The 27012-nt window shown below is 53.4% G+C and overlaps 1 protein-coding gene and 1 pseudogene across 6 annotated transcripts; one reads left to right on the top strand and one right to left on the bottom strand.

The window, feature by feature from the left end:
* On the top strand, nt 1-27012 carry AXL (AXL receptor tyrosine kinase). 6 transcript variants are annotated; one of them, XM_039842972.1, is made up of 20 exons: nt 1-133; nt 1955-2177; nt 2494-2594; nt 3092-3268; nt 8028-8108; nt 8246-8361; nt 10659-10869; nt 11180-11319; nt 12000-12150; nt 12365-12391; nt 13944-14076; nt 14373-14464; nt 17149-17244; nt 17389-17466; nt 19011-19103; nt 19469-19590; nt 20198-20307; nt 22763-22922; nt 23421-23557; nt 25214-27012. In XM_039842972.1, the coding sequence occupies exons 2-20, from the start codon at nt 2020-2022 to the stop codon at nt 25563-25565; spliced, it is 2535 nt and encodes an 844-aa protein (XP_039698906.1). In that variant the 5' UTR covers nt 1-133; nt 1955-2019; the 3' UTR covers nt 25566-27012. The 6 variants fall into 6 exon arrangements, with proteins under 6 accessions (XP_039698906.1, XP_039698903.1, XP_039698904.1 ...); XM_039842969.1 differs by having other exon boundaries at nt 91-671; XM_039842967.1 differs by lacking the exon at nt 1-133 and adding an exon at nt 1005-1137.
* Nucleotides 16303-16421, bottom strand: LOC120586603 (uncharacterized; annotated as a pseudogene).

The raw sequence follows: 27012 nt of genomic DNA, 5'->3' as shown, positions 1-27012 counted from the left end.
CTGGCTGGGGCTGGGCTAGGAGGGGTGGAGGCCGGGGAGGGGGCGTCGCACAGGCTGAGGGGAGTGGAGTTGTGGAGGAATGTTTACCCGGACCGAAGACCGAAGGAGCCCAGAGGGACAGCGCCCGAGCCGGGTAGAGAGAGGCACAGCCTCCGAGCCTGCTGGCCCGGGCTGGCCTGGGCTTAGGGGTGCAGCCTCCAGGGCCCCTTCCCCTCCTCAGCCTCCCTCCAGGGCCCCTTTAAGACAGGGCTGGTCCTCTCCTTTCCAAGTTAACCCCTGGAAGCCCAGGTGGCCCCCGGGGCTCCGGGCCCCAGTGGGCGGGGGCCGGGGGAGCCAGGGGCGGAGAAAGAGGCTGCCGAGGTCTGGGAGGGAGAGAAGAGGCCGGGGAGCAGGGAAGGCGGGGAGCAGGGAAGGCGGGGAGCAGGGAAGGCGGCCACCAAGAGGAGCCGGGGCAAAGGGCCCCCACTGTGCCAGGCGGGCAGTGCCAAAGTAGGGGAGCCCGGAGCTGGGGGGAGGGCCGGGGACAGCCCGGCCCTGCCCCCTCCCCTCGCAGGGGTGGCCAGCAACTTCTGAGGAGAGTTTGGCAGAGAACACCCAGTGCCCCAGGATGGGCAGGGTCCCGCTGGCCTGGTGGTTGGCGCTGTGCTGCTGGGGGTGCGTGGCCCCCGAGGGTGAGTGATGGGGGCCAACGAGGAGACCCCCGGGGAGGAGCCGGGGCGGCAGCGAGGCGGGCGGGTGGATGGCAGGTGCTGGGGGTGACTCCTGCCCTGGCCCAAGGGAGTTTCTTTGGGACAACAGGGAGGGAGCCTGGGAGACACAGAGACAACCCTCGAGAGGCCAGGGGGACAGAAAGGGGCTCTGAAAGAGGAAAGGAGGGACAAGAAACAGAAACTAGAAGGGTCAGAGAGGGGAAGAGATTGACACACGGAGCGACAGACGCCCAGAGAAGCTGTGGGCAGGGGATGGGGCTGCACTCGAGGCGGCCGGAGGAGAGAGGCTGGCATGGGGGCTGCCGGGGAATGAAGGTTCCAGAATGGAGTACCCAGTCAGGCGGCGGGACGAAGAGGGTCCAGAGCCATAGGGAGAACCCCTGGGCAGTCACCGCCACAGGCTCGTCCCTGCTCCCTCTGCCTCTGGGTCTGTCTGCGTCTCCTCTGGGGCAGGGTCTGGCTCTGGCTTCGGCTCTGCCATCTGGGTGGGTCTCCCTTTCCCTCCCTCCCTGTCTCTGTCTTTATCTCTCCCCGTTCTCCAGGGTGATCTCTGGCAGTGAACAGCTTATAACGTTGAGCCTCTGATATATCTTCCATCCGACTTTTATCTCTAGGTTGATATATTTCTTTCATATACCCCACTGTTTCTGTTTTCAGATTGTTCCATATTCTGATTTTGTTGAAAACCTTATTTTTTCCATATATCTTTCTTCCATATATCTTTTCTTTAACCTTATCTTGTCTTGATGTCTTGATAGCATCTTTGTCTTTCTTCTTGTATATGATAATAACCTTTTCTATATCTTGTTTATGCGTGTAGACCTTTATCTTGTTCCATCTTGTTCTTATATGCCTTTTATATACTTTTTTTTTTTTCTCCTCTCTGCTCTCCACCCACCAGCCCAATCTGTCAAATCTCTAGAGACCCCACAGGAGGGCAGGGGGAGCAAGGGCTGGCCCTACGGGCAGCCCAGGGCGTGGGAGGCTGCCAGATCCTGGGCCTACTTCCCAGCCATGAAGGATGGAAGCTGATGAGGATCGAGGCTGGACCCTGGTCCCCTGGGACGGCTCCCATCCTCCCCTTGAAGCCTCCTCCCTCCACCCCCCGCTGAGGTCACACTACAACTATGTGGGCCTGAAGGCCTGGCAGGCTCCTGGCAGCCCCAGGCAGACCAGGAGGGTTGGAACGGAGGGGTCAGAAGAAAGCGAGGGTCCCTAAGCTGACTCTTTGTCCCCCCCCGCAGGCTCCCAGGCTGAGGTGGACCCTTTTGTGACGAGCCCAGAGAACATCACTGGGGCCCGGGGACTCATGGGGGCCCTTCGGTGTGAGCTCCTGGTTCACGAGGAGCCCCCTGAGGTGTCCTGGCTTCGGGATGGACAGGTCCTAGAGCTGACGGACAGCACCCAGATCCAAGTGCCCCTGGATGAAGATGGAGAGGATGACTGGAAAGTGATCAGCCAGCTCAGGTGACCAGCCATGACCTTGCGTCCCTCCTGAGCCCTGTCCCCGGCCCCCGCCTCCATCACGTAGTGGGTGAGAAGTCCCCGTCAGGAGCCCCACCTGACTCGGAACCCCAGCTTGGCTACCCCGTAACTGTTTGGCTTCCAGCCCGTGACATCACCCCAGGTTTCGCTTTCCCCTTCTGTAAAAGGAGTTAATCATAGTGCCCGCTTCTGAGGCCGTTCGTGCTTCCAGTCCAGAGCCCCCGCTCTCAGTTCTGATGACCCCCTCCCAGTGTCCAGCTCTAACCCTGGACCTCTCTCCCTCCTCTGTCCCTGTCAGGCTCTCGTCCCTGCAGCTCTCGGACGCGGGATGGTACCAGTGTTCTGTGGTCCTGGGAGGAAGGACTTTTGTGTCCCGGCCCGGCTACGTCGGGCTTGAGGGTGAGCCCTGGGCTCAGAGGTCATGGGAGGTCAAGAATCCTGAGAGGTCAAAGGATGCTGGAGGATCTTGGGGGTTCAGGAAGCCGGGGTCCATAAATTATTGGGGGCAGGAAAGGGTGGGATTATGTGTCTGGGAAAGAAGACATCTTGGGGGTCGTTGGATGTCCTGCGGTCAGCCATGCTTGGGGTAGGACATTCTGGGGTCAGATAAGGAGTCACAGGCATGACTTAACCTTCTCCCCACCCCTCGCCCAGGGGCCTCGCTTCCTCATTGGTGAAATGGGATGAGATGTCAGACATTCTGGAAAAGAAACATGAGGGGCTCAGATGTCCTGGGGGGGGGCCTGACATTATTGGGGAAATCAGGTGTCTTGAGGCAGAAGCCTGAGGGGACAGACACAAAGTTAAAGATCCTACAGCCTCCAACAGCCTAGCAGTGAGTCAGACACCTGGGGTGCTCAGAGGGACCCAGCCTTTACCCCCACCCACCCACCCAGGCTTGCCCTACTTCTTGGAGGAGCCTGAGGACAGGACTGTGGCTGCCAACACCCCCTTCAACCTGAGCTGCCAGGCCCAGGGGCCCCCAGAGCCCGTGGACCTACTCTGGCTCCAGAATGCTGTACCCCTGGCTCCAGCCACGGGCCACGGCCCCCAGCATGTACTGCGTGTTCCAGGTGAGTCCAGGAATGCGGCCAGCTCAGCGGAGAGGCCTGGGCAGGATGGAGGTGGGGACCGAGGGAGTGCTTCATGCCTCTGAGTGGATGTCTGCCTGTCCTTCTGTCCTTCTCTGCCTGTCCCTCTGTCCTTCTCTGCCTGTCCCTCTCTGTCCGTTTCTCTCTTGGTCTCTGAGTCTGCCTCTGCCTCTCCGTCTCTGTCTCCTCCCTCCTCTCCGGATGCTTCCTCCATCTCTGTCTCCGGGCTCCATCTCTCTCCTGTTCCGTGTCTCTCTGCTCTTTCTCCCTCCACTTACCCCAGCCTCTCTCTCTGAATAGAATTCTTTGTCCTGGGTTTCCTCCGAGCTGTTTCACGGCCCAAGTGTGTGTGGGCCTGATGGCCCTTTGTCAGCCCTTGACCCCAAGCAGGACACCAGAATTCACCGTGCCCTCCTCAATTCCACCTCCCCTACTCTGCCCACCTCTGTCACTGAAGGCCCACAGCAAAGAGCCTGGAGCAAAGACGGGGGGAGAAAGTGGGAGATGGAGCATGACAGATACAGAGAGAGAGAAAACCAGACACAGGAAGGCATAAACCACAAAGGTAACCCAAGATGGACAGACACAGGACAGGAAGAGCTGAGTGATAGGGGAACCCCCGTCCCCGAGCCTCAGAGTAACCATCCCCTTCTGGGACCTAGCATGGGGTCACACAGAGGTCAGAGGCAGTGCTGGGGGACCGTGGGTGCAGGGGGCTCCCCCTCACTAAGGAAGGAGAGAGAAACACAGAACGGGGAGGCCCGATCCCTCGGAGGGAGCTGGCAGGACCCTGAAGGGTGTCAGCTTCCGGCTCCCCCAACCTGCTCTGGCCTCTGCTGGCATGGGGAGGGGGACCCTGGCTGCGGGTCCCTGGGTGGAAAGAGGTGCCCACATTCCCGGCATTCTGGGGCCCTGAGTGTATAAGAGAGCCATGGCGAGAATGCCAGCCTCCGTAGGGGTGACTCAGGCCTGTGGCTCTGGGGTCTGAGTCAGCCTGGCAGGACCCCAGGGAGGAGGAGGGAGGGGGTTTGGCCCCCCACTCCATCCCAAGAAGGAGAACTTGGGGGACCACAGGTGTAAGAGCGTCTGGGCGTATAATCCGTACGTGGTAGAGCCATGTGTGGGGAGGATCTGTGTGTGTGTGTCCCAGTCTGTGAGGGGGTGTCTCTGTGTGTGTGTCCCAGTCCAGTGACGTGTTCCCTGTGTGTGTCCCAGTCTGTGGGGGTCAGTGGGCGACACTGTATCCAGTGTTTGCATCAACCTTACAAGAGTGTGTCTTAACAGGAGCCAGCTTCTGTGGGCTGGAGTGTGTGTGTGTGTGTGTGTGTGTGTGTCTCAAGAGATGTTTCTGTCAGCTTGGGTGACTTGTCTCACTGTGTTTCAGTCTTTGGAGTATGTCTGTAAGTTTCTCAGGGCCGTCAGAGTGTGTGTGTGTCCCTAACAATAGTGTCACCCTGCATCTGTCCTTTGTGTTCGTGTGTTCACAGCTGTGACTTACTGTGTGAGGGTGGAGTGTGTATGAGTGTAGAGGGGCAGAGATGGCAGTGTGCTCTGTACACCTCCGGTGTAGAGGCGACAATGTCAGTTCACAGGTGTGTGCCTCTGGGCACAGATGTGTCTTGGTGTGGGCTTCTGTTTCCTTGGAGTTAGAATGTATCCATGGGCAATGTGGTGGGGTTCTCGGTGTGTTTCCACTGACTGTGGCTGTGTATTTACATGTCTGTGTCTATGTCCGTGAATGTCTCTGTGGTGGTTGTGGATATGTCACAGGGTGAGCATGTTGGCATGTGACTCTGTCACGTTGGCCCCCGTATTTGTGTGTGTCTGTGTCTGTGTGTGATTCACAGCAAGCGGTAACAACACACTTCTGCTCTCCCTGTGGACTGGCTGGCCCAATGGCCTCTAGGTGGATGACCATGGGTGCTTAAAAGCCAGCGTGTAGATATGTATCAGTGCCACCTATGTGCACATGGCCTTGTCTCCACGCTTGTGTGTCTGCCGCAGCCCTATGTGTCTTAGCAAGTGTGTGCTTCTGTATTAGTTCACATCTCGGTGACTGTGTCTGAAATACTGAGTGTGTCAGGCTGTGTTTTGATGGCTTGGCTGTGTTTCTATGTGAGCAAAGCCTCATTTACTTCTTTAGATCCTAGCGTGTATGTTTGTCCACTTCATCTCAGTGTAAAATTGTTGCTTGATGTGCGCATCTCAATCTGCAGGGAGGTTTGTGTGTCTGTCAGCTGCAGCCTAGGTGTACATTTTACCAGGTGTTTGTAGTCAATGTGTGCACGTTTGTTTGTGTTTATGCTCATGTCTCTTCATGCGTGTGCATCATCGTCAGCCTCTGTGTAAGTCACCAAGTGTGTATTTGTCACTGTGCGTTTGTGACGGCATCGCCCGTGTGTAGCTTAGTGCATGCGCGTTTTCTGTTTTTGTGCCAGTAACGGTCCCTAAGTGTTAAGTGTGATTCATTGTGGGGAGAGGCGGGGCTGTGTCAAGGAATTTCATCCGTTTGTGCTCCTGTCCCTCAGTCTGACTCAGTGCATGCCCCCTCTCTCCTTCGTCCCTCTCATTCCCTCCGAAAGAGCACGGGGAGGGGGAGGGGCAGGAGCCGAGGGCGCGCGGGACGTTGCATCTGGAAAGCGCATCTGGAGCGGGCCTCCTCAGCTATGGAGGAAGAGTCCACCGGAGGGGAGGGGTCCGAGGCCCCTTCTCCCTGCTCCCCCCTCCCTCAAGGTGCCGGGGCCTGGGAAGGGGGATCCTGAGCCGCGCCCCACGAGGCCGGAAGTGCGCTGTAAGGGGGGCTCCCAGGACTGACTCACGCGGGGGCAGGAATGCTGCGGTCGGAACAGGACCAGCCTCCAGAACCCCCCTCCTGCCCAGGGCTCCTCTGCCGGGCAGCTTGAGCTCCAGGGCAGTGACCCTGACGAGCTCCCACGTGCCAGGTGGCTGGACAAGACCCAGGCTCCCCGCCCCCCGCTGCCCCCGCTGCCGCCTGCCTGGGGCTGTCCTGTCCCTCCCTCCGGCAGCCCCGGCTGCGGGCGGGCACCTGACCTTGGCTGGAAACTGGCGCCTGGGCAGAGGAGCCAGGACCTTCCCTGCCCACCCCCTTCCGGCCTCGGCCGCTTTCCCTCCTTCCACTCCCTCTGCTGACTAAGAATAGGAAACTTTGTGTCTGCGGGTAGATGGTGGTGGTGGGAACATAGGCGCACACGCGCAGAACAAACGCGAGAGAGGCACGCAAGCCCTGGACATCCACACGGGGCCACGGGCAGACGGGCACAGAGCCGCAGTCACACGCGCAGCCTTAAGACTTGGTCCTCTTTGCGTCCTGTCGCCCGGTGTGTGCGCATCTGTGTATATTGTGTATCTCTGTGTTTGTGTATCTGTGCTGTGTGTTTGTCTCTGTACTTGGTATGTGCACGTGTGTGTGTGTGTGTGTGTCTTCTGTCTCCTTGTGTTCCCATCACCACCACCCTGGGGAGAGGAGGCGATCCCCCTCCATACACACCCAGATACACTCTTAAGTACACACGCATATACACGTAAATGCGTTCACTCCTTCAGCAAACATTTGTGGAGCCCCTATTGTACGCCAGGCCATCTTAGGGCCCAGGGGATACGGCCAGGGACGAGAGAATCAGACACCGCTGCCGTCTTGGAGCTGGCCCGCTAGTGGAGTTGACAGAGAGTGAACAAGGCACACGAGTCACATGTAAAGGACACTGGGATGAGACGAACCAAAGAGAAAAGGGAATTCGGGAATTCAGCTGCATATGCAGGGAGGCTCCGACTTTCAACAGGGGGCTCAAGGACGGGGTGACTAGATGGGGTCTGAGCAGCAGACGTGAAGGAGCGGGGAGTGAGCGGTGGACAGTCTGTCCCAAATAGGCGGGACGAGTGTGATGTGTGCTTCCCAGAAACGCCAGGAGGCCGTGTGGCTAGAACCGAGGCGCGTGACCGAGGGAGCGAGGGGGTGCGGGCTGGTGCGGGCCGAGCTTATGAGTGACTAAATATCTCTAGATTTACACGGACCCCTGAGGGCCTGTTTCTTAAGTGTGCGTATTAGGTGTATATGCTCCTCCGTGTGTGCGGCTCGGTGTGGTTGTGTCTGTGCATCTATGTGAGTGTGTATCTCTGCATATGTGTCTGTGTCTTGCTCTGGGTATGTGTGTTTCTGTACGTGAGTGTGTGTTTCTGCGTGCGTCCATGTCTATAACTGTGTGTATTGTGTATGTGTCTCATGTACATGTACGGGTATGTGTATTTCCATGCGTGCCTATGTATAACTGTGTATCTGTGTCTGTGTGTATGTATTTGTGTGTCTTGGTATGTGAGTGTGTTTCTAGTGCGTCTATGTGTATGTACATGTGTCTCTGTGCACAAGTGTGTGTATGTGAGAGTGTCCTTGCGTGTGTCTACGTGTGTGAGTATGTATTTCTGTGTGTGAGTGTCTGTGCGTGTGTATATACACATGGATCTCTATCCGTGTGTGTGCGTGCCTGTATGTGGCTGCACCTTGTGTGTCTGTCTGGCGGGGTGTTAGGGCTGAGGCCTCAGGCCTGTCTTTGTGTTTAAGATGAAGGCTTGTGCTCCTCCCCACACATCTCCGTCCAAGCACGTGCCCCTCTGGGCTGCGCTGACCCTCTTGGGCAGGGCGTGGTAGGGGATGGCCCGGCGTGGCCCAGGAACCCCTCCTCCTTCCCCTCTCTGACACTGGGCCCCCCCTCATATGACTCCGCAGGCCTGAACAAGACGTCTTCTTTCTCCTGTGAAGCCCATAACGCCAAAGGGATCACCACATCCCGCACGGCCACCATCACAGGTGACGGGAAAGGCCGCTGGGGAGCTGGGTGTCAGAGGGTGTAGTGTTCGGGTCAAAGGTCAAGCCTGGGGCAGAGGGCATGGTGGGGAGGTTGGCTCAAAGGCCCCCCAGCTCAGTCTCGCCTCTCATCCCCACAGTGCTCCCGCAGCGGCCCCGTGACCTCCACTTGGTTTCCAGCCGGCCCACAGAGCTGGAGGTGGCTTGGACCCCAGGCCTGAGTGGCATCTACTCCCTCACCCACTGCACCCTGCAGGTGAGACTCAGATTTTGCTCACCTCCACCTCAGTCCCCCTTCCACTCACACCTGCAAGCCTCAGTCTCTCTCTGGGAAACCCCGTCCTGGCCATTTGTGTGTTAAGGGTCAGCAGAGCCTCGAGTTAAGCCAGAGGTCCTGGGTTCAAGTCCTGACCACCAGCTGCTGGCTGCATGAGCCTGGGCAGGTGACTTAACCTCTCTAGGCCTCAGTTCCCTCATCTATAAAATGGGCATAAAGGCTTGTTGTGAGAATTCAATGAATAATGCAAGTAATGAACTTAATATAGTGTCTGGAACATAGGAAACATGTAATCAACTATTCGCTGTTTTCGCTTTTTAAAAAGTATTAGTGATACTGACTTCTAGCCAGAATGGGAACCCAGAGCCATCTCTGGGTTCCCCCAGCCCTGACCACTCTGCACTGTCACTGTCTGGGGGTGAGTCTGTCTCCCCACTGGACTGTGAGTTCTGGGAGGGCAGGGCCAGGCTGTCTCAGTCACCACTGGGTCTTCATTATTGCCTAGCTCAGAGCCAGACAGATTAGGGAATTTTTGCAGAAACTACCTGACAGCTGAGCAGCTGAGGTGGGCCACACCCAGCCTTCTGCACCTAAGCTGCTCCTCCCCTAGAGTAAAAAAACAAACAAACAAACAAAAAACAGCTCTCTGAATACGAGGTCCAGTTCTGGCCGGAAGTTCTCTGTGTTTGGAAGTTGGAGTGAGGGTTGGACGGTGCCCGGGATGAGAGATGACAATTATTAATAATGGACAACTTTCACTGAGTGTCAGCTATGGGTTGAGCCTTGCGTACGGTTTTACACGCACCCTTTTGTGTGTTCGTGAAGTGCAGTCTACGTTTACACTCGTTTTCCAGATGAGAAAACTAAGGCCCAGAGTAGTTAAGCAACTTGCCCAAGGTCACAGCCAGGAAGTAGCAGAGGTGAGATTTGAACCCTTGTCTCACCAGATCCAAATGGTGCTCCCTACCTCCTTAAAGAACGTTTAGAGCCAGGGCTTGATTAAAATGGAGCTGTCGTTCTTATAATTACAAGCCCTGAGCACGGCCTCATTCGCTTGTCATTTTAACCGTGGAAGGTAGTGGCTGTTATCTTCCCATTTTCAAGGTAAGAAACTGAAGCCCAGAGGGACGGGGAGTGACCGGCTCTCCCCACTGACTGAAAAATGATGAAACCGATTCAATCTCAGAGTCTGGGCTGATTTGGGAAAACCTCAAATGCCAGGTCAGGTGTCAGCTGTACCCCGACCCCACACCCATCCAGTGTCCACAGGAAAGCAGAAGTGTGTTCTCTTCCCTCTGCAGGTCTCACTTCCTGCTGTGTACAGACTGGGCCAAAGGGTTCAAATAGGAGGGTCATGGGCATCCCAGGGAAAAGGGAAGTGGAAGTGGGTATGGGGAGGCTCGCTGTCTGCATCCTTGTCCTCTTTGTCCCAGAAGAGGTTCCTCTTCCAGTCTGTTGCTGTGGGTCAGAGAGCAGGCGTGGGGACAGCCTCCCCACCATCTGCCCACCAACTCCCTAGGCCTTGGGGTGGTATTGTCTCCCCATGTGGGGGCTGTGTGCCTTTGGGCAAGCGGCTAAACCTCTCTGGGCCCCTGTTTCCTTGTCTGTAAAATAGGAATGAAGAAAAGAAATTGCCACTGTGGGGTGGTGGTAAGAAGTTAGTGAGTTCATCCCAAAATGAGCTTAGCAGGGTTCCCGGCACATAGGTAGCACCTAAGAAATGTTAGCTGACGTGCAAACCAGTTTGCATGCTGCGCAGATGTATTCCCCAGCTGTGGCCATGCCATCCTGATCATGCGGTTCTCGGGGACCAGGTGGGTGTGCCAGCGTGTGCCACTGTGCAGGGCGTGAGGAGTTGGACACTCGTTGATGGGCAGGCTCACACGCAAGCACGCAAACTACCAATCACGACAAACACTCAATATATACAGGCGCTCCTCTAAACGCTTAGGAGCGTGAGTTCAGTTGACCCTGTGAAGTAGGGAGCCATTGTTTTCCCCCCATTTTACAGACGAGGAAACCGAGACTCAGAGAGGGAACATCTTGCCAGAGGTGGCTTTTGCAAGTGATGACAGAGCCACGTGTGTGTGCAGTTGGGTAGTCTCCTCACTTTGCAAATGCAGATGCCCGTGTGGCGCTGGCATGAAGCTGCAGCACACACACACACATCCTTGCGAAGTTGTGTAATCACTCTAGGACCGCCACCATCGTGTGTTGTGTGACTGCCTCGTGAGAGTGCGTGGCCATCCTGTCCTCATGCCCTTTCCTCTCCCCAGGCTGTGCTGTCAGACGATGGGGTGGGCATCAGGCTGGGAGAGCCAGACCCCCCGGAGGAGCCCCTCACCTTGCAAGCATCGGTTCCCCCTCACCGACTTCGGCTGGGCAGCCTCCGTCCTCACACCCCTTATCACATCCGTGTGGCGTGTGCCAGTAGCCAGGGCTCTTCACCCTGGACCCACTGGCTTCCCATGGAGACGCCGGAGGGAGGTAAGAAGGAGCCAGGGAGGGGGAGACGTTGCCCGCTGCCCCGCTGGACCTCGCTCACGTCAGTGCCACCCCCAGCATCTCCTCTCACCCACTTAGCCCGTGTGGCCTCCATCTCCTTCCTGTCCAGTCCCCCACTCAGCACAGCCCACTGGCGTCTCTCCCGGACCCTGTCCCTATGCTTCCGTTCCTGGGAGGCCTGCACGAATTGCCCACATGCATGCCCTTTGCACCCTGCCCCCACTTCCTGGGAACAGGGGCGGGGGTCAGGAAGAGGTGGGGGTGCCAGCTTCCCCTCTTCCCTGTCCTCCAGTGCCCCTGGGCCCCCCTGAGAACGTTAGTGCCATGCTGAATGGGAGCCAAGCCCTCGTGCGTTGGCAGAAGCCAGCGGCGCCCCTGCAGGGCACCCTGTTAGGGTATCGGCTGGCCTATCGAGGTCAGGACACCCCCGAGGTGGGTGCTGCTGGCTGGGGTCGGGTGGAGGAGCTGGGGAGGAGGGAGATGGGGAAGAGAAGATGATAGGCAGACATGACAGCTGTGCCGGGCGGTAGTGTGCAACCCCGCCTGGGACCTAGGAGAGCCGGTGTGGGAACGTTAGAGAGGCCTGGGGGAGGGGGAGGGAGTGGCCATCCACAAATCATCGTAAAAAGCGGTTCAGTCGACACATGTATGTACTCTGATGATTTTACACTAGATAGTTGCACAGCATCTTGAGGAAGAGGTTCCTTTTCCTACCTTGCACAAAGGTCTTGAGTGAACAGCACCCCTGGGGGCTTGAGAGATGGGGTGGGAATGAGGGTGGAAATTAGAAGGGGACAGAGAGATGAGGGCGAAAAGCTGGGAGTTCAGCTCTTCGACAAAAGTACCGTGTGCCGCACACTGAGCTAGGACCTGAGGACGTGGCGGTGAATGAGACAAAGTCTTGTCCTGGTGGATCTGATGTTTTAGTGGGCACGGGATGGAGCGTGGAGATGAAAGGAGGGAGATTAGGATGAGGGTCGGAAGAGGTAGGGGAGGAGGGGCTGGAGACGAGGAGAGAAAGATGGGGAGTTGAGGCGGGCAGGGGGAGGGGGGAAAGGCTTCTACGTTAGGGGCCTGAGGCTCCACCCTGACGCCACGTTTGGACGTCTCAGGTACTGATGGACATAGGGCTAAAGCAAGAAGTGACCCTGGAGCTGCGGGGGGACAGAACGGTACCCAACCTGACGGTGTGCGTGGCAGCCTACACCGCCTCTGGGGACGGACCCTGGAGCCTCCCTGTGCCCCTGGAGCCCTGGCGCCCAGGTAACTCCAAAGCCACGCTCGGCTGCCTTCAAGCTCCCCACAAGGACCTCGTCTCTCTCAGATGCCCCTGACTTGCTCCTGGCAACTTTCAGTGTTACTCCAGTCTAGGCTCTGTGCCTGCCTGCAACCTTACTGAGAGCCTCGCTCCTTCACTCACGTCTCGCCAGACTTGCTGTCCCTGAGCATGTCCTCCCTCTGTCTTCTCTCCTCACAGGGCAAAGACAGCCAATGCACCAGCTGGGTAAGGGCTTTGGCACCTCCTCTCTGCCCTCCTTTCCCTCAGGGCCCAGCGAGGACCCCATTACCACACACATGGGGTTCGCACCTCCCTTTCGTGTTTCTCAGACTCATCACTCTGATCCTCTCCTTCTTGAGTTTGTGTGGTCCCTGAATAGCCAAGCACATTGTAGGTACTCGGTGAATGGTAGACGGGTGGGCGGATGGATGGATGGATGGATGGACGGATGGACGGACAGATAGACAAACCGACTGATGAGTTATCCCCCTCACGTTCATCCCTCTCAAATATTTCTCAACGATTCTCAAATATTCCTCTTACACCCATAATTCATTCTTTAATTCATTCTTCTGTCCTTAAATAGTCCTCGCATGCCTCCCTGCATTTCTTTGCATACCCTTTCCACACTAACTCACCCTCCTTTCACACTCATCCCATCATAATCCTTCACCCCTCACACGTCCCTCCCAAACCCAGTGCGTTCGCAAACTGCACACGTTTTGCACGTTCACCATCCATTTCACGTGGCAAACATTAAAAAGACGTTCGGTCCACACTGTCTCACACTCTACGACTCTCCTTGCACGCCGACGGGACACTGCTTACACATCACTGCCTCACCCCTAGCCAGTCCTAACCCAGTCCCACTCTACACGCACCCACGCCCAACTCCTGGCACACTCCGCCCAACTCCTGGCACACTCCGCACACACTCATTCTCTACTCTTTACATAGCCACTACTATCCTTCTGACACATCTTTCCCTTTCACCCCCTCCTCCTCGTCTGTCCTTTTACATGCTCATTGCACACTCTTCTCCATCAAAGTTAATCCTCACAGACAACTGCTCACTCTTTGTATCTAAAGCTCCTTATGTATTCCTCTCTCGTATACCCCAAACTCCTCCTCTGACGTTCTGTGCTCACTCCTGTGCATACCACACCCCTCTGCACGTTTCTTCCACTCTCACCCCTCGCTTTAGGAAGGCCGTTTCATAGTCATCGCACACTCCTCAAACATACTCATCGGTCGTTTGTCCCAGAAGCCTCACGGTCCTGGCACGTTCTCTGTGCGTGCTTCACGCGCCCATCCTCCACTGCGTGCATTCTCTCCCCTACTCCCGTTTTTCCACACCCTGGGTCTCCCTCCATGCGCAGTCGTCACACATATCACACACCCCCACAGTACTTGAGATTCGCTCACGCCCGCCCCGCGCCCATCCAGCCCATCTTGCATACTCTTAACCCATCCACCACGAGTCTTTCGCGCCCATCTCACACCCCTTCCACACTCATCACATCCTGCTCGAGTGCGCATTCCACTCTTACCTCACCTCACCCATCCTACGAGTCCCACGCTCCTCCTTTAATGCTTATTCGTATCACAGTGAGCCCTGCCCTGCCCTGCCCAGCCCAGTCTCCCTAGATATATCAATGTACCCATCACAGGCCTCCTCAAATATATCCACATCTGCCTCCCCTCAACGTTACCCCCTTGGGTCCCAAGGAGCTAGACTCAGGGCCTCAGCATGACCTGTCCCCTATGCCCCTGACAGTGAGTGAACCCCCAGCCCCCGCCTTCTCATGGCCCTGGTGGTATGTACTGCTGGGAGCCGTTGTGGCCGCCGCCTGCGTCTTCATCTTGACTCTGTTCCTCGTCCACCGGCGGAAGAAGGAAACCCGCTATGGGTGAGTTGGACCTCCATGGGTAGGGAGGCTAAGGTGGACTGAGATGAAGAGGCTGGAGGTGGGCAGACCAGGAGGAGGATGGTGCAGGAGGAGAGGTGGCCGAGTATTGGAATGGGGGCGAGGGTCTGGGGAATGAACGGAAGGCAGAAGGCAGCAGTACAAGACATGCTCAACAAGGTCTGGAGCAGACAGCAGGCAGGGCTTGGGGATGGGATGGTGCTCGCTTTTACTGCTGGCAAAGGGAGGGCGTTCCACAGGGTTCTGCCCTGCCCTCACCTCCTCCCCATTTTCCCCAGAGAGGTGTTTGAACCAACAGTGGAGAGGGGTGAGCTGGTGGTCAGATACCGCGTTCGCAAATCCTACAGTCGCCGGACCACTGAAGCCACCTGTAAGTGAACCAACCCTATGCCTCCCTGCCCTGGTTTGAGGATAATGAGTTTGAAGATTTAGGCTTCTATAGATGCGTGAACCAAAAGTTTCTGAGGGCCTTGGAATACTAGTATGTTAGAACCACAGATCCAAGAAACAATGGAATTGTGGAACCACACAGAACTTTAGAATAATAGAATCTTAGACACAGTAAATCTTAGAAAAGCAAATCTCAGAGCCATAGGATCTTAGAGCAACGTGGTGATGGTGGTGGTGGTGGTGGTGATGATGATGAGATGATTATGATGCTGATAATGACAGCTAACCCTAGCACTTCTTATACGACAGGCGCTGTTCTAACTGCTATACACATGTCGCTTTATTTAATCTTTACAATAACCCAGTGAAGTAGGTGCATTATCTCCCCCACTTCACGGATGAGAAAGCTGTGGCATATAGTGGTGAAGTAACTTGCTCAAGACCCCACAGCCTGCCAGTCGGAGAGCTGGGATTCAAACCCAGGCAGTTTCACCCTGACGTCCATCCATCCTCTTAACTGTGTCTTGGAATTATAGAATGGTAGAGAAAAAAACCTATTGAGCTGCTCGCTTATCATTTGTGCAGATTATACTTCAACGAAAAGCTAAGGAATATATTTAACAACCGGTATGGCAGGATGCTGACCAGTCGGGGTGCAAAGTTATGTGCTGAGCTCTAACCTTTCAGCTGCTGCTCTGGGGGAAGGTCCAGGGACTCCAGAGGAGGAGCTAAGCTAGGGGTGGGGGGTGCTCAGGGCAGTAGCTATTTCTGAAATGAATGTAAGAGTATTTCAATAGTTTAACAATGGTTATAAGCTTTATGGAGAGTGTCTGTCGCCTGAATGTCCGCTCAGCTCCGTGGCTCTGTTCACGCCCACCCCCCACGCAGTAAACAGCCTGGGCATCAGTGAGGAGCTGAAGGAAAAGCTACGGGATATGATTTTGGCCTAAAAAAATTATAGGCTTGGTACCATAAACTCTTAGGATCTTGAAAATCATAGAATCTTAGAACTGTAGACTGTCCTTTAGAGCAGCGGTCCCCGACCTTTGTGGCACCAGGGACCGGTGAGAATCTAACGCCTGATGATCTGAGGTGGAGCTGTGGCAGTGATGCTGGCGCTGGGGAGCGGCTGCAAATACAGATGAAGCTTCGCTTGCTCACCTGCCGCTCACCTCCTGCTGTGCGGCCTCGTTCCTAGCAGGCCAGGGACCGGTACTGGTCCATGGCCTGGGGATTGGGGACCCCTGTATTAGAGGATTATAGAGTTATGAAGGGTCCCAGCTAAGGAGGAACATCAGAAGTCACCCAGTCAAATCTCTTCATCTTTCCAGTTGGGTAAACTTAAATCCAGAAGGAAAAAGAACAGAGTTAGGTCTCTTCTTAGCCCACAGTGAGAAGGCTGCCAGGCCCCAGGGAGATAATGGAAAGGGCTGGGAAAGACATTTATTTAAGAGGAGAAGGAAGAGGAAGCGAGGAGGTCACAGTGACCTAACGGAATAGCATGCAGCACCAGTTCGCAAAGTGTGATCCAGTCCCTGGGGGTCCCCGAGGCCTTTGCAGGGGGCCCGTGAGGTCAAAACTCTTCTCGTCATAATACCAAGACGCTCGTTGCTCTTTTGCACTCTCATTCTCTCATATGCATTCCGTGGAGTTTTCCAGAAGCTCCCTAATGTATGATGATGTCATCACTCTGTTAGTTGATGGATCACGTGCTCATGTATTCTTTATTTTTTATTTTTTTAAGTGAGGCAACCTTTGGTTGACCTCACAGATTGCAATGACCTTGTCAGCTTACAATTCCTTATTTTTTATTTTTTACGCCTACAGCACCTGGTCTTCCTAAGTGGTCTCCAATCCAAGTACTAACCAGGCCCAACCCTGCTTAGCTTCTGAGATTAGATGGGATCGGGCTTGTTCAGGGTGGCATGGCCGTAGACTGTGTATTCTTGTGTTTTAAAAATCTATTCGTTTTAACTTTGAATACAGTAAATGTCAATATATGTATAACCTACATAAATGAAAGCTCTCTGCAGCCCTCCATAAGTTTAAGAAGGTAAAGGGGGCCTGAAGCCAATGAGTTTGAGAACTGTTCTTACACAGCAATGAAAATGAAGAAATTACAACTACACACAACTAAACTGTCTCACAGGCATTACGATGAGTGAAAAAAGCCAGACACAAAAGAGAACGTAATGTGTGATTCCGTGTTTACAAACGGAGAAGGCTAATCTGTGGTGAGAGAGGTCAGGAAAACGACCCCCCGAGAGGGCAGGTCATGGTCCATTCTCAGTCCGGGCACTAGCTACACTGTTGGGTTTGGTTTGTGAAAACCCACTGAGCTGCTCACTTATAATTTGTGCAGAATATACTTCAATGAAAAGCTAAGGAATATATTTAACAAGCGGTATGGCAGGATGCTGACCAATTGGGGAGCAAAGTTATGTGCTGAGCTCTAACCTTTCAGCTGCTGCGCTGGGGGAAGGTCCAGGGACTCCAGAGGAGGAGCTAAGCTAGGGGTGGGGGGTGCTCAGGGCAGTAGCTATTTCTGAATGAATGTAAGAGTATTTCAGTAGTTTAACGACAGGGATAAGCTTTATGGAGAGTGTCTGTCGCCTGAATGTCCGCTCAGCTCCGTGGCTCTGTTCACGCCCACCTCCCATGCAGTGAACAGCCTGGGCATCAGTGAGGAGCTGAAGGAGAAGCTGCGGGATGTGATGGTGGACCGGCATAAGGTGGCCTTGGGGAAGACCCTGGGAGAAGGTGAGCCTCCGCAGCGCATGCACGTGCGCGCACACACGCACCCCTGCGCCGTGACGTCCTTCACTTCCCCGCCCCACGCAACCTCAAGAAACCAGTCCCCATGGGGCCCCCCCGATGTCCACGTCTCCCTCTGGTTCCGCACAGGAGAGTTCGGAGCAGTGATGGAGGGCCAGCTCAACCAGGACGACTCCATCCTCAAGGTGGCTGTGAAGACGATGAAGAGTGAGTCTGCGCAGGCACGTGCACACGTGTGGGACCCCTACCCCCGGGCACGCACGTATTAACTCATTTCATCCTCTCAGATTTACCCCATCCTGTGGCCCCAGGCTCCTGCCCCATGCCACCAAGGAAGCAGAAGTGCAGAAAAGTTAACAGCAAATTAGCCTCACACTACAGGACCCCAGTGTTTCCAGGCAGGAAACGGAGTCCCTGCTAGGTACTTCGACAGAAGGAATTTAGTATGGGGAGATTAGTACGAAGGGGTAGGAAGGCCTGGAGGAACTCCGGGGCCCAGCGAGGCGACCTGCAGATGAGCAGCGGTGCGTCATGTGCACCCCCACGGCCTGGTACTGGTCCCGGCAGAGGAAGGAAGTGGTGTTACCAGAGCCCACAGCCAGGGACGCCCGGCAGGATTTGGGAATCACAGAATTCGGGGAAACCTTGCGAGAGCTTGAAACACAACAGAGACATAGTCACACCGAGGCCATACTGGAAGCAGAAATAGAGAGAGTGAAATAACCCGGGTGCTCCCCTCCTCCTCCCACCTGCCAATCTCCCATCAGTGCTTCCCACTGGCAAACTCCCATAAGAATCCAGTAGGGAAGGGAGCCTGGGAAATGTAGTTTTTAGGCGCCAGCCCCACGCGATACATAGCAGAACGGGAAAGGTCTGGAATGAGGTACACCTGGCTTTATCATCGATCAGCTGTGTGATCTCATTCCTCTCTGAGCTGCCCAGTCCTCATGTGGAAAAAGGATCATAATGTCTCTACCTCCTAGGGTGTTGTGAGGTAAAGCGCTTAATGCCTGGGCTGGCACGTAGTACGTGCAGTTGAGGTGGACTGTGCCTGTATTATTTACATCATCAGAGAAGGTGGGAGCTGGTCCAGGGTCACACAGCACAGGAAGTCCAGGGCAGGAAGTCCTTTCCACACAGGGAAGAAGCACAGAGGGTCAGGCTGAGGCTAGAGGTAAGGTAGGAATGATCCTTTCTGAATCACAGGGCCTAGAAGCTTGGGTTATGGAGTCATCACTCACTCACCCACTCACTCGCTCACTCATTCATTCATTATTGAGCTCCTCCTATGTACCAGGTTATGTTCTTGACTTGAATGTGAATCCCGGCTGTGTGACCTTGCACAAGTCACTTTGCCTTGATGAGCCAGTGTGTCCTGAGCTGTAAAAATGGGAATAATCATATGGATGGACCCCCAAGGCTATTGGAGATGCACTGGGATGCAGCCTGGAGTGGTTCGCACACATGGACCCAGAGGCAGAGTGCCTGGCTTTGAACTCTGCCTATTCCACTTGCAAGCTGTGTGTGCCCTCAGGCATGTTCCTTAACCATGTGTGGCTTGGTTTCCCCATCTTTAAAACATCTTTAGCACCTACAAGGATTAAATGAGTTAATATATGTCCAGCGCTGCGTACAGCGCCTGGCACTTACTAATCACGTTTGATGATGGTGACGATGGTGTGAAGGGGGAGGAGGAGTCCTCCCTCCTCGTCCCTCCCCTCCTCCTCACCCACCTTCCTCTCGCCCCCAAGTTGCCATCTGCACAAGGTCGGAGCTGGAGGATTTTCTGAGCGAAGCTGTCTGCATGAAGGAATTCGACCACCCCAACGTCATGAGGCTCATCGGTGAGGGGGGTGCAGATTTAGGGAGTCTATAGGCTCGTGAAGACCCCTCCCTGTGGCACTGGGAAGGTGGAACCTCCAGGCTCCTTGTCACCCCCTCTCTCAGAGCCAGCAAGCTCTCCCCTCCTTCTCTCCCTCAGTTTGGAATGTGACTTCTGACCTTTTCCAGAAATAGCTGAGGTCCCTAGGAGGGCTGGGGAAAAATTCCTGGGAACAGTGCTGGAAATGGCTTCTCTGAAGCTTGGTCCTTGCCACCCCACACGACAATTGGGAGGCCAGATTTGATGGGGAGGGAGAGACACATCTGGAGGAGGGGGCGGCTTCCCCTTCTGTCCACCTGGAGTGACAGGGCTGCCCGGGGGGCTCAGGCGTCTGTTTCCAGGGATCCGAACGAGAGGGTTTCCCAGCACCTGTGGTCATCTTACCGTTCATGAAACATGGAGACCTGCACAGCTTCCTTCTCTATTCCCGGCTCGGGGACCAGCCGGTGGTGAGAGCATTTAATCATCTGGTCTACAAGTATTAATTGAGCACCTACCAGGTACCCAGCCCTGCTCAAACACTGCGAAGACCATGGTCACCAAGAACTTGCTCTCATGGAGCTGTCTTCCATTGGGGGGACCAGGCAATAAACAAGTTAAATAAATAAGCAAGATAATTTGAGTGCTAGGAAGGAAATAGAGTAGGATGAATGATAGGAGGCCAGGCATTCAGTTTCGATGGACAAGGCCTCACCGAGGAGGTGACCTCGAAGGAGCTACCTGGCAGGAGATGGGGAGACCTGGGAGGAAACAGTCCTGGCAGAAGGAACAACATGGGCAAAGGCTTAGAGGTGGGAACAAGCATGATCATTTGAAGACCAGAAAGGAAGCCTCTGGCTGGAGCGTATGTCGAGAGCAAGAACAGTAGAAGATCAAATCGGAGAGAAGACAGGAAGGAATATATAGGACCTCATTGGAAAGGGGTCGGATTTAATTCTTGAGCCGTGGGCAGGCATTGCAAGGCAGAGCAAGGCACACATAGGACGGGAAAGAGGGAGGAGGGATGGATCTCGGGGACTCTGCTGACCTCTACTCCCTCCTGCCCTGGACTCCCAGTTCCTGCCCACTCAGATGCTGGTGAAGTTCATGGCAGACATTGCCAGTGGCATGGAGTACCTGAGTACCAAGAGATTCATACACCGGGACCTGGCTGCCAGGAACTGCATGTGAGTGTTGGGCTTTCCAGAGACCATGTCCCTTCTTCGGGGAATAACTTCCCTCCTTCTGAAGATGAAAGAGGAGGCTAGACACACACACGTATACCCCTCAGGCAGGTCAAAACTCAAGACTGGGATAGAGAGGTCACCAAGGGGAGTGGGAAGGTCCCTGGAGGAAGTGAGCCTTGAACTGAGATCCTAAAGGAGTATTAGGATGTGGGGAGAGAAGAGGCAAGGGGGCAGACTAAGTAAGCAACATGAGGTAAGCAAAAGGGCAGAGCCGACTGATCTCTGTCCCCCTCCGTGCCGAATGTCTGGCCTAGGGCTGTCTTGGGAAGGGGCCGCCTTGGATGAGGAGATCAGACCACCCCACTAATGGGCAAGCAAAAAATAGGCCAGAACCAGGCCTACGGTGAGGGCAGGCTGTGCGTACGTGTGTGTGTGCGTGTGTAAACACAGGCTTAGAATATTAGTCCCGTTACAATGTTGGACTCACAGCTGGAGAACCAGAGAATCTTCTACAGGATGCTTAAATGTTCACGGCTCTTGGGAATATGGAAATGTATTTACTCCTCCAACTTTTTATTTTCAACAATTCCAGTCCTAGAGAAAAGTTGAAAGAATTGCATAATGAACACCCATGTATACCCTCCTTGTTGAGATTCTGCCACATGTCTGCCCTCTTCTCTTTCTCCCCTCGGCAATTTGAAAGTAAGTTGCCAAGATAGTGACACTTCACCCCTAAATCTTCAGTAGGTATCTCCTAAGGATAAGGACTTATGCCTAAATAATCATAATTCTGTTATCACACCCAAAAAATGATTAACAATAACTCCATAACATAACCTAATCCATATTCATATTCTTCCACTGTCCTCCAAAATGTCTTTTAGGGTTATTTTTACCCTGAACCAGGATCTATTCAAGGTCCCAATATTGCATTTGGTTGTTATGCCCCTCTGGTCTCTTTTAATCTAGAATAGTCTCCCCGTCACCACCTTTTTATATTTTATGGCATATTCTTTTGGAAGAGACCCGGCCAGTTGTCTTGCAGTAAGTCCTGTATATGTGTCTATTTCCTTGTGGTGCCATTTGCTCGTTCTTCTGTTCCCTGTATTTCCTGTTAACGAGAAAGTAGACCTAAAGGCTTGGACAGACCAGTCAAAATGGAAACTCGTTTATTTCTTAATTTGGGATGATCCTGGTCAAGTCCCCAGTATAACAATGACACTGGAAATCAGAGTAGAAAGCAACTATCATGCCCTCGTTGCTTTTTCGATAAGCGAAAATACTGAAATACTTCCTTACCAAGTTGGCAATTGCCCACCACCGCAAGACTGCCATGAGCTCCACAGCCACCAGCCTAGATGCCTGAGCATCGGCCCTCCCCATCCCCCTTCCATGACCCTCTGGACTTCTCCAGGACCCAGGAGTTAAAGTTTAACTCCTAGCATAGCAGGGGTCTCCATGGCCTCTGCCGATTGGTTACGGCCCAAGCCCATCGCCCTGGCTGGAAATCATCAATTCTTAAAAAAACAGAACCCCAGAAACCCAGACAGAAGCATCAGGGAGTCTTCTATTTCTGTAAAGCACAAAAAAGCAGCAAAAGTAATCCACACCGTTAGAAGTGAAGATCGGAGAAGTCCTTGGAGGGCTAGTTATAGGAAGGGAGGACTGGTAATGTGTTTCTTTCTTTTTCGTACTTAAAAAAATCGATGTGCACAATTGAGCTGTTTGCACTGAATAAAGTTTCCTTCCAAAAAAAATTGACGTATATTTTACATACACTAAAATATGCACATCTTAATGAATGGGTGCAGCTTAATGAATGTTTACATGTCTATAGACCCATGTAAACAACGGCCACTGGCTCAACAGAAAGCACATTTCTGGGCCCCTGCCAGCTCCCTAATACCCTTCCCAGTTGCTGCCCCAAGGGATGGATACGAGGCATAACCACTCTTCTGGACTTCTGTCACCTGTTCTTAAATGACTTATAAATGGAATCGTGCAGTTTGTACTCCTTTGTGTCCGGCATCTTTCGCTCAGCATGACGTTTTTTAGGTTAGTCCATATCGTGTGTGCATTGGTAATTTTGTTCTTTTTCTTTACTGTGCGATATTCCTTATATGATGTCCCACGATGTTCTGTTTCTTGATCTGGGTGCTGCTGGTTCCACAGGTGTGTTTGTGAAAATTCAGTGAGCTGCTCACTTACAGTTTGTGCAAGTTTCCGTATATGTGGTATACGTCAAGAAAACAGTTTTGTTTTGTTTTTAAATCGGAGAATCAAACCTAAGGAGCCTAAGAAGGACCTTAGAATCTGGGGCAAGGAAAGGAGACCGATCCCTACCCTCGAGCAGGACAGCCAGAGCTGGGAGGTGGAGATGCGCCTGAGAGTGAGGGCAGGCTTCCTGGTGGAGAGGGCCAGTGCCGTCACCCTGTTCCTCTCCCAACCCGGGCAGGCTGAACGAGAACATGTCTGTCTGTGTGGCGGACTTTGGGCTCTCCAAGAAGATATACAACGGGGACTACTACCGCCAGGGCCGCATCGCCAAGATGCCCGTCAAGTGGATCGCTATAGAGAGCCTGGCCGACCGCGTCTACACCAGCAAGAGCGATGTGGTACGTGCGCCCATAATGGGCACGGGGACCGGCGGTAGGGCGTGGCCTAATCAGCTCGCGGTGCACCTGGCGCGCAGGGGCCCGCCCACGTCTGGGATGTGGCGGGAGACTGTGAACCCGGGTATGGTCACGCTCGAAATAGGTACAGGCTCACGTGTGCAGGGTGGTAGGTTCTAAGTGGGATGTGTGGACAGTTCAGGTTAGGAGAGACAGCGATATGTAGACATGTACATAGCCAGGTCACGGAGGGCGATACACGAGACCATGTGTCCGTTAAGTGTGTAAATGTGTGCATAGGTGAGCATGTCTGTGTGCGCACGAAAGTTACCTCTGAGTGTATACCTGTGCCAGAGTGGTTCTGTGAATAGCTACGATGCACCCACAAAGACAGCTATGTATGCATGTGTACGTAAATGTGCCTGTACCTGTGACCTGTGTGCGGGCGGTGTCTCTGTGCTGGGGACACCCTCTAATTATCTCCCCTCTGCCCTGCCACAGTGGTCCTTCGGGGTGACCATGTGGGAGATTGCCACACGGGGCCAAACCCCATATCCAGGAGTGGAGAACAGCGAGATTTACGACTACCTGCGCCAGGGGAATCGCCTGAAGCAGCCGGTGGACTGTCTGGACGGGCTGTGAGGACCCTAGGAACCCCCACCCAACCCCAGACTTCACTCCCGAACCCGGAGCAGCCCACACTGGCCCTGATGTTTGCAGGACCCTGTAAAACCTGCACAGACTCCCTCAGACTGTTGGGAAGGCCACTTGCCCCCTCGCCGACACTCTCTGCAAGACCACTACTAGTCCACGGGGTCAATTAGCAAAAGGCTCTCTTTTTTTCCTTTGCCTTGTGTGTGGAGTGCAGGCTAGATTGTTCCCTTCGGCCAGGTGTTCATGGGCAGTAAATAGCTGTACCACCTTACCTGGCAGCCCTGCCTCTGAGAGCCCCACTCTCCCCAAATTCTAATCCATCCCAGACTCCCGAGCACCCACACATCCCCCAGATGCCCTTCAGCACCCAGAACCCTCTGCAAAACCCTCCAGGTTATTATATTGAGCTTCTCCAGACTCTCAGTTCTCTTCTGAGATGTTCTTGGGCTCCTTTAGGACAGTGCTTATCAGACTGTGTCATCTGTTGGCACCCAGAAGAGCAGAACATTTATCCAGCACTTGGGGACGGGGGGAAAGGAAGATGTTGCTCAGGTCAGGAGGGGACAGCCTGGGGTTGCATACTCCTCAGGTCCTCCTTGGTGCTTTAAAAGCTAAGGGGAGTAAAAAAAAAAAAAAATTTAGCTAATGCTTCTAAGAACTTACCAGAAGGCACTGTTTTAGCTGCTTTGCATATATTATTAATTCATTTGGTTCTTATACCATGGTCATGTGAGGTGGGTTGATACCATTATTATTCCCATTTGTAGATGAGGAAACTGAGGCCCACAGAGAGGGTAAGTCACTTGCCAAACGCTGCATAACGGGTGTATTAGTTAACTATACCCCCAAGTCCAGTACCTTAAAACCACAAGAATGTATCACCTCACACAGTTTCTGAAGGTCAGCAGTCCGGGAACAGCTTAGCAGGGTGATTCTGAATCAGGGTTTCTAATGAGGTTACAGTCAAGATGGGGCTGCAGCCATCTGAAGATTGGGAAGAGAAGATCGCTTTCAAGGTAGCTCACTTGCATGGCTGCGGCGGAGGAGGCCTCAGTTCCTTGCTCTGTGGACCCCATCCTGGCCTACCCCACAGGAGCACTGCAAGAGGAAAAGCAAAGACGTAGCCACAGTGCCTTTTACAGGCTAGCGTCACAATGCCTTTTAAAGGCTAGTGTCACATTACAGACGTTACATTCACAGGGACGGCTGCTGAGTCGGAATCGAGTCACTAGATCCAGCCTGCAGTCAAGGGGAGAGAAATTAGGCTTCATCTTTTGAAGGGAGGAATGTCAAAGAATTTGCACACGTATTTTAAACCAACACAGCTTGCAGGGTTTGATGCCAGAGTCTGTTCTGGGGAGACACACCGGAAAGCTCTGCTCTAGCAAACCATCACCAGAATACTACCCCATACTCAAAGGGGTGTCCCAAGATGCTTTCCAGCTCCCGAGCATCCTAGAAACCCCTCAGAAACTCTTGAGGATTCCCTAATCCCCACAGATGCCCCCAAACTGCTATAGTTACCTCCAGTCCCATGAAATGTCCCCCAGTCCCGAGTGTCCTAAATTGCCCCCAAACTCCCAGAACAATCCCCTTCTAAGCCCCTGCTCAATCTCCCATCCCCTACTTTGCTGTCCTAGGTACGCGCTGATGTCCCGGTGCTGGGAGCTGAACCCCCAGGACCGGCCGAGTTTCGCAGAGCTGCGTGAAGATCTGGAGAACGCTCTGAAGGCCCTGCCCCCTGTCCAGGAGCCCGATGAAATCCTCTATGTCAACATGGATGAGGGTGGGAGTCGTGCCGAACCCCTTGGAGCTGCTGGAGGAGCTGACCCCCCACCACAGCCTGAGTCTAAGGATTCCTGCAGCTGCCTCACTGCGGCCGAGGTCCATCCTGCTGGACGCTATGTCCTCTGCCCTTCTACAGCCCCCGGCCCCACACTGCCTGCTGACAGGGGCTCCCCAACACCCCCAGGGCAGGAGGATGGAGCCTGAGACAACCCTCCACCCCAGGACTCCCTCTCAGGACCCAAGCTAGGCACTGCCACTGGGGGACAACCCCCCCCACCACCACTCCTTCCCCATTCCAGGCCTTACCCCTAACCACAGCCCTCTCTTCCTACCTGTTCCATTTCCATCCCACACAGATCCTCTCCCTTTCCACCCCGTAGTGTCCCCTTGTGTACCAGAAAGGGGTTGGTCTGCAATCTCTAAGGGTCCTCCTAGGTCTAACATTCCAAGATTCTGGATTCTAAGGTTTAAAGAATCTAGATTCAAAGGTTCTAGGTTTTAAAGATGCTATGAGTCTTTGGCTCTAAGGACCTGAAATTCCAAAGTCTCTAATTCTAAAGTGCTAAGGTTCTAGAGATGGAAGTTCTAAGGCCTGTATTCTAAAACTCTGAGATTCTATGGCTCTAGATTTTTCTGGTTTTAAGGTTCTTGATAAAGCCTGTAAGTTTTTAGTTTCTAAAGTTCTAAGACTCTAGGTCTAGGATCTAAGACTCTGATTTTAGAGTTTATTTTCCTTAGTCTATGAGATTCTTGATTCTAAAATCCTACAATTCTAGACATGGAGGTTTTAAGGCCTAAAAATTGATGTTCCTATCCTCTTAGAGTACAAGAGTCTAGATCATAAGTCTTCAAAATTTCGTCTCAAGTTCTAAGATTCTGATGGTCAATTATAGGCTCTAAGGTTTTATGATCCTCAAAGCTCTTATTATAAGATTCTGGATCCTAAAGGTCTAAGATTCTAGAATCTTCAATTCAAAAGTTCAAGAATCTACAGAGGGAGGTTCTAAGGTCTAATGTTCTAAGATGCGATATTCTAAGACTTAGTCTAAGAACCTAGATTCTGTGTCTCAGATTTGAGATATATGCTTCAAGAGTCTAGATTATTAAACTCTAAGATTCCAATGCTGTTCTGTTCTATGTTCCGAGATACTTTAGGTTCTATTGGTCCAAGATTCTGGATCCTCAGCATCCAATGTATAAGACTCTACAGTTAGTTGTGACTAACTAGATACCAAAGTTCTAATTATTTCTAATGTTGGACGCCTTTAGGTTCTACGCTGCATTCTGACTTCCTAGGATTTTAATTAGGGATCCAAGAATCCACAATATTAAATCTTAAGATTCTAGACACTGTAGTTTTAAGATTCAAAAGGTCTACAGGTCTAGAATTCCAAGGTACAATTCGAGGTTCTAACCTTATAGTATTCTTCTGTGTGACCCTCTTATTCTTAGCCACCTCTGCTTCCTGCTCCCCTCGTGTGCCCCACTTCAAGCCCGTGCAATGCATTAGGGATGCCTCTTTTCCCCAGGGACAATATTCCTCTTTTGGGGCCATGCTGCCCCTATGAGCCAGTCCCTCTTGTCCTCTGTACAGAGTGAAGACTCTGGCGCCTCCAGAGGGGCTCAGATCACATTAAACTTTGTAACCATG

The sequence above is a fragment of the Pteropus medius genome, unplaced genomic scaffold (assembly GCF_902729225.1).
Source record: "Pteropus medius unplaced genomic scaffold, Ma_sr-lr_union100, whole genome shotgun sequence".
Classification (NCBI taxonomy): domain Eukaryota; kingdom Metazoa; phylum Chordata; class Mammalia; order Chiroptera; family Pteropodidae; genus Pteropus; species Pteropus medius.
The sequence above is the reverse complement of the archived record's forward strand: the minus strand, read 5'-3'. Positions and strand labels throughout refer to the sequence as shown.